Below are 13,549 nucleotides of genomic sequence, written 5' to 3' on the forward strand. Positions count from 1 at the left end.
GGGTCTTAACTGTCTATTAAATTGGAGCTTCAATTTATATACAGTGGGAGATTATTAAGGATTTTTACGCAGGGCTATGGTAAAAAAATTTCTCTGGCAGCAACGTACCAAATGGATTGGAAGAAGGAAAGACTGTGACAGACTGTAAAAGGGTATTTTTTTAAGTTTATTTATTTATTTGAGAGAGAGAGAGAGAGAGAGAGCATGTGAGCCAGTGGGGGAGGGGCAGAGAGAGAGGGTATGAGTACTTCATAGCATAGCAATTAGACAATGACCAAATTTGTATCAGAGTAACTTGGTGCTAAATTCAATTTTACTAAAACCATGAAAACATACTCCGTATTTATGAATCTATGTATTTTTGTATGTATGTATGTGTGTATGGTGGAGGATTGTTTACTGTGTAGACCTTATTTTAAAAAAATAGTATTGATCATGGACACATTGCTTTATATAGTAAGCATCTTCATTGAGTTTTGCTTAAATCAGGTTAATTTAACATAAATTATTATTTTGGAGCCCTTAGAGTAAGTATAGATCATCATTCCCATTTTCAAGGGCCCTTTCAGGGAAATAGATATTGATGTTAAAATCCCTAAGAGCAAAGTTACATTGTATAGCTTTAAAATTTAATGGGAAATTTTTTGGCTTTGGTTAAGTGCCAGAATATGTTATGATCCAAAATTGGGGAGCATTAACTCACAAATATTTTAAAAATTAAAGTAGATTGTATTTGATGGATTCAATTCAGTTTTATATATATATATATATTTATATATATATATAACATATATATATGTATATATAAATATATATACATGTATTATTTATATATTATATATATATGTATATGTATATATATATATATTTTTTTTCTTAATGATATTTTCCTCCTGCAGTTTCCGATCATGTGATCCTAATATGTTCTCACTATATAATTCTGGAACAGTATTACCAACAGTGAAATTGACTTTAGAAAACTATAAAGCAATACTTGATTTCCTTCATACAGCTAAAAAAAGAAAGGCCAACTTACCATCAGGTAAAATAAATAAATATGTTATATACTGTCAAATTGCCTCTAGGTTTTTATTCACTGATGCAACACACTCATGCACACACACACACACACACACACACAAACACACCCCACAGACACACAGGGGTGCACACATCGTTTTCCAATGACCTGGGGTTTTAACTGAGTTGTGATATTTTGTAGGAGGTTCTTATTTGCTCAATTTTAAAAATTTTTCTGTATTTTTATGGATTCATAATATGTATTTGGAAATATATATGTTATGTTCTGACCTAAACCAATTTGGCTGTTCACCAAATAGAATGTTCTTTTTAAATGTTGGTAGCCTCCGATTGTTAAGATAGGTGAGGTCTTGCTCTCAGGTGTTATATTTTAGAGGAAGTAAATTTCAGGAGAAATTCCACCAAACATACTGATGCAAGCAGGCATGAAACACTCACATAGCTGTTTTATAGTACTGATTTTGTACTCAGGGCAGAGTCCACTCTTGCCTTAGGATCTCCGACTCACACCTTCCATGACAGCTTACTCCAAGATGAGCGCAATACTATTCATCTGAATGGCAGGATCAGCCAGTATTGTCATCTGCCCAGGTGACAGGAGACTCACCCTGGGAGGTGGAAAAATGCAGATGAACAGGGCTCTTGATCTGGGTGCTGCAAGTGATGACACTATTCCTAAACAATCACCTATCCTGAATACCACTCACTTCATAAATAAAGATTTATTTCTGGTATCTTCATGCTAATACAGACCTTCTTGTGTAGATTTTTACTAATGGTATTTTAAGTATTATGTACTTATTGCTGATCAAGATACTTCATATGCTGGGTAGCTGCCCCAGGAGTGTTGATTTATATTTGAGGTACTTGACATGCTTTCTGATTTCTTCTAGGGTATAGATGAGATTTAACTGGTACCTTCATGTTATACTATGAATATTGAGGTATTTGAAAGTAAATTCCCTCGACATAGAGTCTGAGTTTTATAAGTAGATTATAATATACAGCTCCTTGAGTTTTTATGCCTAAGACCTCCCATGGAATCCACAATAGAATATTCCACTATTGAGACTTCTTTTTTTTAAGTTTATTTATTTACTTTGAGAGAGAGAGAGCATGCGGGAGTAAGTGAAGGGTAGAGAGAGAATCCCAAGCAGACTCCGTGCTGTCAGCATAGAGTCTGAAGTGGGGTTTGATCTCATGAACTGTGAAATCATGACCTGAGCCCCAAATCAAGAGTTGGATGCTTAACCAGGGTACTTGGGTGGCTCAGTCAGTTAAGCATCTGACTTCAGCTCAGGTCATGATCTCGCAGTTTGTGAGTTTGATCACCAAGTTGGGCTCTGTGCTGACAGCTAGGAGCCTGGAACCTGCTTCAGATTCTGTGTCTCTGTCTTTCTCTGCCCCTACCCTGCTCATGCTCTGTCTCTGTCTCTCTCTCTCTCTCAAAAATAAACATTAAAAAAAAGTTGGATGCTTAACCGACTGAGCCACCCAGGTGTCCTGAGATTTGTTCTTTAATGCAGAGTTTTAAAAGAAGGTTTGTAGTAGGAGAAATTTGTGTCTTTATACCCCACCCACAGGATAAGGAGTGGACATGGTTGCTGCACTGCCCAACTCCAGGGGATGCTACTTGCCATGTGTTCTGGGAATGGACTGTATAGGGGAAAATTAAGGAACCGTGGGATCCTGTTATTGGCTCCTCAGAAAACATGACACTCCTGCCTCTGCATTGTTCCTTTGGCCATCACCCTTGCCCAGAATGTGCTTCCTCATAGTCTTCCCGCATAGCTAAACCATGTCTGCCCTTAAAGACCTAATCTAAGAGCCTCCTTCTCTAGAAACTTTTCTTGGTTCACTGTGTCCATGATAATCTTGTGCTTCCTCCAAATTTATATAGCATTTCTTACCTTAATTACTGCTTTGATGTTTATCACCTATGTCTTCTGGAACTTTCTGTTTTCAATAATGTTATACTTTATTTTTGTATTGTAGATGCTGAGGAATTTTCCACATTTATTAATTCCAGAATGAGTGGTGAAAACGTGTCAAAGACACAAACAGTTTATGACTCAGACTCTCAGTCAGGTCTTAGTACTAAAGAAAAGGATCGAGCAGCAAATTTGGGTCTATTGGATCATTTTATGAAAATCTTTTTATATTGCAGGAGAGCAATGGTAAGGTGGTCTTTCTAATTTGCTAATGTAATAGACATGAATCTCAGGGCATCAGTTTGGGCACGTAAGATATATTGTATTAGTTTACTTACGATCCATAATTTTAGTTTCAACTTTGAGACCAAATTTGCTGAGTTTCATGTCAGTCATTTTTGAGGTTTGCCTGCCATAGTGCTGAGGATTTACACGTTGTCAAGTTGTCAGTGACAGGGGTGAGCTGCTTTAGTCATCATTTATCCATTGGTTCAGAGCTGAGATAGCCTTTGTCCTTGTCTACATAATCTCCATGAATATTCAGATATTCCTGTGCCAGTTTCTTGCCATATTTGGTACATGGCCTCTGGTGACACCAGTTGTTCCTCTCTGGAGTCTTGCTGCCGCCTACAACACCATAGACCCCTTTATTCTCTCTAGCACAGGAAACACTCTTTCTAGGCTACAGGAAAGCCCTACTCTTGGCCCTGATGCTTCACTTCTACAGGCCAATTGTGTCTTCTCTCAAATACTTTTCTCTTTTTTTTCTTAAATATTAAATGATGCATTATTAAATTCAGAATTGGAATCATTAGCCATAAAGAAGTTAGTTTCCTTTTTCTCATAGCAGGAATAGCATATACTTCAAACCTCTCAAGAATTGAGGGGAAATCTATCCTTTCTGGAATACTTGAGTTCCCATTTTGTCTGTGGAGAGGGTGATTTCTTAAAAAATGTGAAGTAAGCCCACATCAGCCCCCTTGACCACAAGCATTGCATCTTATCCTTTCCACCAGCTTCAGGGTCCTGGAAGGTCTGGGTCCTGCTCTCTTCTGGAACTCAGTTCATCTTGAGTTTGTTCAGTCCAGTCTCCTCTTTGTGATCTTGAAAGCATTGAGCTTGCTTGACCCTTCCTCATCCCTCAGGTTCATCCTCCATCCTTTGCACTTGCTGCTCCCTTGGTTTCAAATGTTCTCCTCCTCCCAACACCCCTACTCTCACCTTCACATGATTTGTTCAACTCAACATTCAAGTCTCTGCTCATGTCACCTCCTTAAGCAAACCTGACTACTCCATCTAAAAGGACATATCCTCCCATGCTTGTCAAATCCTGACCCATTTCTGCATTATTTTTCTTTACAATACTTATTATTCCCTGAAATTACATTTTTGTCTACTTATCTAGTCTCAGCCTCCCCTAAGAAACTGAAGTAGCACAAGGGCAGACCCAGTTACTCTTGCTCACTGCCACATTCCCAGAGCCCAGAACAATGGGACTGTTGGAGTCAGACTCCTGGTGTGCAAATCCTAGCTGACCACTTAGCAGATCATGACCTTGGTCAAGTTAGCTCCATGCCTCTGTTTCCTTATCTCTAAATTAAGTAGAATACTAGTATATACTTATTTCATAGGAGCTATTGATAGAATTAACTGAGATAATGATGTAAATGACACATAACAAATGGTGTTATTTTTATTATTGACATTATTTTTGCAGAAAGATGAAGTTGTTCAGAGATCTCTAACTTTTGAAACTTTGGGATCTTTTGAATGTTGTGTTTGTCTTAGGTTCTTGCTCATCGTGGAGGCTATTGGACTCTGCTTCAGAATAGCTGTAGGACCTTTTGGAACTTTACTCAGGAGCTACAGATACTTCTTAAACAAGCAGTGGATCTGTATAAAACATTTCCTGTTAGCCAGGATGGTTTCCTCTGTACCTGTGTTTTGCCATTCTATTTGGGAGCAGAATTACTTATTGACATGTTAATAGAACTGCAAAATACCAATTCTATTAAGGTAAGGGTATTTGGGTAATTATTTTTATTGTACTCAAATAATTTTTACCATGCAGCTTGGAATAAATGGAAGTTAATGTTTTCCTTGCGTTCTTACTTGGCTTTTCTATAATTCATTTGCTTCTCATTATTTTGTTCACAATGCACAGCATATACTGATGTTAATTACAAATATCTTAGCCTGAAATTTCAATTTTTTAAAGGAAAGAGAAAGTGACACTTACTGAGCTTCAACTTCTGCATAAGCTGTAATGCATTTAATCCTCATAGCAACTTTTTTTGTCAGAGAAAAAGCCTCCAAGTGAGATCAAATAGCTTGTCAGTTTCTCTTTACTTTACTGCTTTATCTTTCCTTGTTCTATTATGCCAGATCTCATAGAATTTGCAGCAATTTAAAATCTACACCCTGTGGTTTAAAGCATGAAAATGAAATGGAAAAAATGGACACCTAATATAACCTAAACACATTGAAAATTAATAAACATAAAAGCACATTGAATCATGGAGTTTATAAAATTCCAGGTGTAAAATATATGAAAACAATAGCACGAAAGACTGAGAGTAAATAAAGTTAAACTGTCATTTTTGTTTACATTTTATATAAATATAAAGTGGTACAATATTAACTCTATGTAGAAGGTGATAAGTTAAGGATGCATTTAATAATCCTTAGAGTAACTACCAAAAAAGAGATAAAGAGATATAGCTAAAAATCAATTGCAGTGAAATGAAAGACTAAACAGTGGTCAATTAATTAAAGAAGGCAGCAAAAAAGAGACAGAGGAACAAAAATATGTGGGCCAAACAGAAAGCAAGTAGAAAATAATAAATCTAACCCAATTATATCAATAACTATATTAAATGTAAGTGGTTTAAACACCCTAGTCAAAAGGCAGAGATTGTTGGATAAAAACAAAGACATGTATAGTTGACCACAGGAGAAGTACTCTGAATGTAAAGAAATCGATTGAAAATAAGACAGTGGAAAGAGATATTACCGTGAATGCAGTAAGTATAAAAAAACTGGTAAGACTTCATAATATTAGAGAGAATAACCTTTAAATCAAGGAGTATTTTGACAGATAATGAGAGACATTTCATAATGAGAAGAGGCTCAATTAATTAGGAAGACACACTAATCATAAATGTATATGTTCCTAATAACAGATATTAAAAGTATACTTGAAGAGCTTCCAGGTTGGTGAAAGCGTTGATGTATTAGGCACTTGTAGCCTGACTCCATGGGGACAGGGCATGGAAGCTCCTTATCCGGGACTCTTCCAGTCTGGGTACCTCTTTCATTTGGCTGTTCCTGAGTTGTATCTTTTATAATAAAACTGTAATCCCAAGTATAGTGTTTTAAGTGAGTGCTAGCCAATTATTGAACCCGAGGGGGTTATGGAAACCCCTAAATTTATAGCTTGTTAGTCAGAAGTGCAGGCATCCTGAGACTTGTGGCTAACATCTGAAGTAAGGACAGTTTTGTGGAGGACTGATTCTGTAAATGTAGGGAGTCTGACCTCAGTTCTGGGTAGGTAGTTAGTGTAAGAATTGAAGTGCAACCCACATGTAGGTGGATTGGAAACAGAGCATAAGTGCACGTGGTGTGCTTACCAAGGTGGATCATATGCAGAGTAAAAAACTAAGTCATATTAAAGTTTAAAAGGCTAAAATCTTAAAAGAGTATGTTCTCTGACCATTACCTTATGAATAGATTAATAAAAATTAGGAAGAAAACTCTCCTAAGTATCTGGAAATTAAACCACACAGTTCTACATAATCCCTGGGTCAAAGAAAAAAACAAAAGAGAAATTTAAAAATATTTCAAACTGATGGTAACGTATCAAATTTTGTGGGATGCAAATAAACTGGTGCTTAGAGGGAACTTAATAACTTTAGCCGTTTAATAGAAAAGGAGAAAGATATAACATCAGTTATCTAAGTGTGCACTTATAGGAGCTTGAAAAATAAGAGCAAATTAAATCCAAAGTAAGTAAAAAAGACAAATGAAATAAGAAATGAAAAGATAAGAGCAGAAATAAATTAGATATAAAACAAAACAAAATTAATAAAGTTAATAAATTGATCCTTTGAAAAGAGTATTAAAATTGGCAGAATCCTAGGATTAAATTGAAGAACAAAAGTGAAGAACAAAAGGAAAGAAAAGCATAAATTACTGACAAGAGTGATGAAAGAGGGATATAACTACAGATCCTATAGATATTAAAAGAAAAATGAGAGAATATTATTATCCACTTTTACTAATGGATTTGATAACTTAGATAAAATGAACATGTTTATTGGAAAGCAGAACTTAACAAATCTGATACAAGAAGCAATAGAAAAATTGAATTGCCCTAAATATATTAAACAAACAATTTATAATTAGGAACTTTGAGATAAAGAAAACTCCATGCACAGAATATTTTGCTGTAGAATTCTAGCAAACATATAAGGACAAAATAATAAATCATATAGCAAATTTTTTTTAGCGACAAAGCCAGCTTAACACTGACAGGTATTTCAAAAAGAAATGAATGAACCACATCACCCATGAACATAGACACAAAAATCCTTAATTAAATATTATCAGATCAATCCCAATAATATATAAAATATGCAAATGAGGTATATAATATGTACAGTTATACAAATGATGATCAAGTAGGTTTATCCCAGAAATGTAAGGTTAACATTTAAAGATCAATCAAGGTGATTCACCACATTAATAGGATAAAGGAGACAAATTATATGGCTATTGAAATGGATACAGCAAAAGCATTTACAAAATTTGATATTGCTTTTATCACCAGCCCCCTCCCCTTGAGTGCTGCTCCAGCTGCACTGCTCTTTTTCTGAACTCTGGGTTCCTGCTAAGCCAGGGATGCTGTCCTCTTTCTCTGCTCACCATCATGAGCCAGACCTCATCAGCCATGATGACATATTCTCTGACATCTACAGGATTCAGGAGGTTGCGAATGGGCTGTGCCTGGAGGTGAAGGGGAAGATGGTCAGTAGGACAGAAGGTATCATTGATGGAAATGTACTCTGCTGAAGGCCCCCAAGGTGAAGGTCCTGAAAACACAGTAATCGTTGACATTGATATTGTCAGGAACCATTACTTAGCAGAAAAGAAGCTTCGCAAACAAAGCCTACAAAAAATACATCGTAGATAATAGGAAATCAGTGTAAGGCAAACTTGAAGAACAGAGACTGGAAAGTGTAAAACCTTTTATAACAGAGGCTGCAGACAAATCAAACACATCTTCGCTAATTTCAAAAACTACTGGTTCCTTACTGGTGAAAACATGAATCCAGATGGCAAGGTTGCTCTGCTGGGCTACCGTGAGGATGATGTGACCCCATATATGATTTTCTTTAAGGATGGTTTAGAAATGAAAAAATGTTAACAAGATGGCAATTACTTTGGATCCATCATCCATCATCATAACTGGCTGCTGCTTTTCACCCATCCACACAACACCAGGACTTAAACAATTGGGTGATGTCATCTTGATCTCTTCATTTATTTTGATGTTGATTTATTTGGAGTGGGGTCATTTTTCTTAAAGAAAAAAACATATCATGTAGGTTGCCTAAAAACAAAATGCATTTAAACTTACTTGAGAGAATATCTCTTACTTAATGTGTGTTTAAACGAAGTGTCTTCTCAGCCTAAATCCAGCAGAAGAAGAGAAATAATAAAGATCAGAGAAGAAATAAGCAATATAGAATCTAAAAACACTGTAGAGCAGATCAACGAAACCAAGAGTTGGTTTTTTGAAAAAATAGACCCAAATAGATAAAATCATGAATGAAAATGGAATTATTACAACCAATCCCTTAGAGATACAAGCAATTATCAGGGAATACTATGAAAAATTATATGCCAACAAACTGGACAACCTGGAAGAAATGGACAAATTCCTAAACACCCACACGCTTCCAAAACTCAATCAGGAGGAAATAGAAAGCTTGAACAGACCCATAACCAGTGAAGAAATTGAATCAGTCATCAAAAATCTCCCAACAAATAAGAGTCCAGGACCAGATGGCTTCCCAGGGGAGTTCTACCAGACGTTTAAAGCAGAGATAGTACCTATCCTTCTCAAGCTATTCCAAAAAATAGAAAGGGAAGGAAAACTTCCAGACTCATTCTTTGAAGCCAGTATTACTTTGATTCCTAAACCAGACAGAGACCCAGTAAAAAAAGAGAACTACAGGCCAATATTCCTGATGAATATGGATGCAAAAATTCTCAATAAGATACTAGCAAATCGAATTCAACAGCATATAAAAAGGATTATTCACCATGATCAAGTGGGATTCATTCCTGGGATGCAGGGCTGGTTCAACATTCGCAAATCGATCAACGTGATACATCACATTAATAAAAGAAAAGATAAGAACCATATGATCCTGTCAATCGATGCAGAAAAGGCCTTTGACAAAATTCAGCAACTTTCTTATTAAAAACCCTCGAGAAAGTCGGGATAGAAGGAACATACTTAAAGATCATAAAAGCCATTTATGAAAAGCCCACAGCCAACATCATCCTCAATGGGGAAAAACTGAGAGCTTTTTCCCTGAGATCAGGAACACGACAGGGATGTCCACTCTCACCGCTGTTGTTTAACATAGTGTTGGAAGTTCTAGCATCAGCAATCAGACAACAAAAGGAAGTCAAAGGCATCAAAGTTGGCCAAGATGAAGTTAAGCTTTCACTTTTTGCAGATGACATGATATTATACATGGAAAATCCGATAGACTCCACCAGAAGTCTGCTAGAACTGATACATGAATTTAGCAAAGTTGCAGGATACAAAATCAATGTCCAGAAATCAGTTGCATTCTTATACACTAATAATGAAGCAACAGAAAGACAAATAAAGAAACTGATCCCATTCACAATTGCACCAAGAAGCATAAAATACCTAGGAATAAATCTAACCAAAGATGTAAAAGATTTGTATGCTGAAAACTATAGAAAGCTTATGAAGGTAATTGAAGAAGATATAAAGAAATGGAAAGACATTCCCTGCTCATGGATTGGAAGAATAAATATTGTCAAAATGTCAATACTACCCAAAGCTATCTACACATTCAATGCAATCCCAATCAAAATTGCACCAGCATTCTTCTCGAAACTAGAACAAGCAATCCTAAAATTCATATGGAACCACAAAAGGCCCCGAATAGCCAAAGTAATTTTGAAGAAGAAGACCAAAGCAGGAGGCATCACAATCCCGGACTTTAGCCTCTACTACAAAGCTGTCATCATCAAGACAGCATGGTATTGGCACAAAAACAGACACATAGACCAATGGAATAGAATAGAAACCCCAGAACTAGACCCACAAACGTATGGCCAACTAGTCTTTGACAAAGCAGGAAAGAATATCCAATGGAAAAAAGACAGTCTCTTTAACAAATGGTGCTGAGAGAACTGGACAGCAACATGCAGAAGATTGAAACTAGACCACTTGCTCACACCATTCACAAAAATAAACTCAAAATGGATAAAGGAACTGAATGTGAGACAGGAAACCATCCAAACCCTAGAGGAGAAAGCAGGAAAAGACCTCTCTGACCTCAGCCATAGCAATTTCTTACTTGACACATCCCCAAAGGCAAGGGAATTAAAAGCAAAAATGAACTACTGGGACCTTATGAAGATAAAAAGCTTCTGCACTGCAAAGGAAACAACCAACAAGACTAAAAGGCAACCAACGGGATAGGAAAAGATATTTGCAAATGACATATCGGACAAAGGGCTAGTATCCAAAATCTATAAAGAGCTCACCAAACTCGACACCCGAAAAACAAATAACCCAGTGAAGAAATGGGCAGAAAACATGAATAGACACTTCTCTAAAGAAGACATCTGGATGGCCAAGAGGCACATGAAAAGATGCTCAACGTCACTCCTCATCAGGGAAATACAAATCAAAACCACACTCGGATATCCCCTCACGCCAGTCAGAGTGGCCAAAATGAATGAATCAGGAGACTATAGATGCTGGAGAGGATGTGGAGAAACGGGAACCCTCTTGCACTGTTGGTGGGAATGCAAATTGGTGCAGCCACTCTGGAAAACAGTGTGGAGGTTCCTCAAAAAATTAAAAATAGATCTACCCTATGACCCAGCAATAGCACTGCTAGGAATTTACCCAAGGGATACAGGAGTACTGATGCATAGGGGCACTTGTACCCCAATGTTTATAGCAGCACTCTCAACAATAGCCAAATTATGGAAAGAGCCTAAATGTCCATCACCTGATGAATGGATAAAGAAATTGTGGTTTATATACACAATGGAGTACTATGTGGCAATGAGAAAGAATGAAATATGGCCCTTTGTAGCAACATGGATGGAACTGGAGAGTGTTATGCTAAGTGAAATAAGCCATACAGAGAAAGACAGGTACCATATGGTTTCACTCTTATGTGGATCCTGAGAAACTTAACAGAAACCCATGGGGAAGGAAAAATAAAAGAGGTTAGAGTGGAAGAGAGCCAAAGCATAAGAGACTCTTAAAAACTGAGAACAAACTGAGGGTTGATGGGGGGGTGGGGGGGAGGGGAGAGGGGTGATGGGTATTGAGGAGGGCACCTCTTGGGATGAGCACTGGGTGTTGTATGGAAACCAATTTGACAATAAACTTCATATATTGAAAAAAAAATAAACTAAGTGTCTCCTAGTGTTCTTAGAAAGATAGAGCCTGGCTGTAGACTACTACTAGAAAGCATAAGACTATGTTCAGATAACTTCTACAGGGAAAACTACTTTTGGGACTGATAAATGAAAACAAAAAACAAAAAACAAGAATTATAAGTCTTAATTCTAAGTTGAAATAAAGGAAAAGACCATATACATAGAGCACTAAATGTGAAGTGGATCATTATACATTTTATTACCTCAAAACAGAAGTAGTTAACTCTGGAAGAGATTATCAAAAGAATAATAAGAGACTAATACAGTTGGAAGCAAAACAAAAACAATGTCACTGATGTTAGAGACTCTCAGGAAACTAAGAATACCTGATAAAAATTAGTATCTACTGTTAACATCATACTTAATGGTGAAATTATTGTGTGTTTCCCTCAAAGACTGGGAAAAAGTAAGGACGTCTGCTCATACCACTTTTGTTCAATATCATGCCAGATATCCTGACAAATGCAATAGGGCAGATAAAGAAACAAAAGACATGCAGATTAGAAAGGAACACTATGAATTTTTATATAGAAAATTCCAACTCTTCAGGCCTCTAAAAAGCAACTACTAGAACTAATAAAATAACAGCCCATAAAGTCAGTATAATAAAAATAAATTGTATTTCTTTGTATGAGTAGAAAGCAACTAGGAAATGAAATTTTAAAAATACCATTCAAAATATCAAATATCTAAGAATATATCTAATGAAATTTGTGTAAGATTTTTACACTGAAAATTATAAAACACTGCAAAAAAAAAATAAAAGAAGACCTAAATATACACAGAGATGTGTCATGTTCATGAACGAAAAGACTTAATACTGCTAGGATATCATTTACTTCCAATTTGGTCTATCGATTCAGTAAAATCCCAATGAAAATTCCAACAGACATTTTTTTGGGGGGTGCAAATTGACAGTTCATTTTAAAATTTATAAGCAAATGCAAAGAAAAGTGAATGGCCAAGAAAATCTTTAAAAATAACAAATTTAGGGGTGCCTGGATGGCTCAGTCAGTTAAACATCCTACTCTTGGTTTTTGCTCGGGTCATGATCTCAAGGTTTGTGAGTTTGAGCCCCACGTTGGGCTCTGTGCTGACAGTGTGGAGCCTGATTAGGATATTCTCTCTCTCTCTCTCTCTCTGTCTCTCTCTCTCTCTCTCTCCCTCCTCTCTCTCTCTCTCTCTTTCTCCCTCTCTCTGCCCTTCCACGTGCATGCATGTGTGCTCTTTCTCTCTCTCTCAAAATAAGTGAATAAAAATTTAAAGAAAATAAATAACAAGAACAAATTTGAGAACTCATTACCTGACTTCAAGGCTTATCAATGCTGTAGCAATTAGGAGAGCATGATATTGGCATAAAGAGAGAAACATATCAATGGAATAAATAGAGAATCTTAAAAATAGACTCATACATATGGTCAATATTTTACAAAGGTGCCAAAGCAATTCAAAGGACTCAAAAAAGAAGTGACAAATCTCAGCACCCAGATGTGTTCTTTAAAAACTGTTTCCCACCAAAAGAAACAGGACTCCTTGGTGAATAAAAAAGGCTGATTACCTTTCATATATGAACCATACCAAATAGTTGATAGTTGATGAAGAGAAATTTTTCTTTATAGAATTTTCAGGTAAGAAATGAAGAAAAAATGTTGAAATTCATATAAGGATTTTGCAATTCTTTATGAATTCATGGGAGGATGAAGCATACCTGTGAAGTACACTTGTTGGAAAACAATAAATCTGAGCAAGCATTTAAATCTAACCAAGCAATTAAATCTAACCAAATCCAGGGGGCAGAGAAACATTTAGAATGAAACTGTGGGGATGCATCAGTAAAATCCAGACTA

At 36.3% G+C, this 13,549-nt stretch overlaps 1 protein-coding gene and 1 pseudogene across 4 annotated transcripts in view; both read left to right on the top strand.

Moving 5' to 3' along the window:
- The window catches only part of CFAP54 (cilia and flagella associated protein 54), a 288,803-nt gene that overhangs the window by 137,907 nt on the left and 137,347 nt on the right, over positions 1–13,549 (top strand). For all 4 annotated transcript variants that reach the window (XM_042947439.1, XM_042947441.1, XM_042947440.1 and 1 more), the window contains 3 exons: positions 900–1,042; positions 3,037–3,218; positions 4,761–4,988. In XM_042947439.1, the coding sequence (XP_042803373.1) occupies positions 900–1,042; positions 3,037–3,218; positions 4,761–4,988 (553 nt within the window). The remainder of the gene's footprint in view (positions 1–899; positions 1,043–3,036; positions 3,219–4,760; positions 4,989–13,549) is intronic.
- On the top strand, positions 7,995–8,397 carry LOC122224963 (annotated as a pseudogene).

Source organism: Panthera leo, chromosome B4, assembly GCF_018350215.1.
Source record: "Panthera leo isolate Ple1 chromosome B4, P.leo_Ple1_pat1.1, whole genome shotgun sequence".
NCBI classification, from domain to species: Eukaryota; Metazoa; Chordata; class Mammalia; order Carnivora; family Felidae; genus Panthera; species Panthera leo.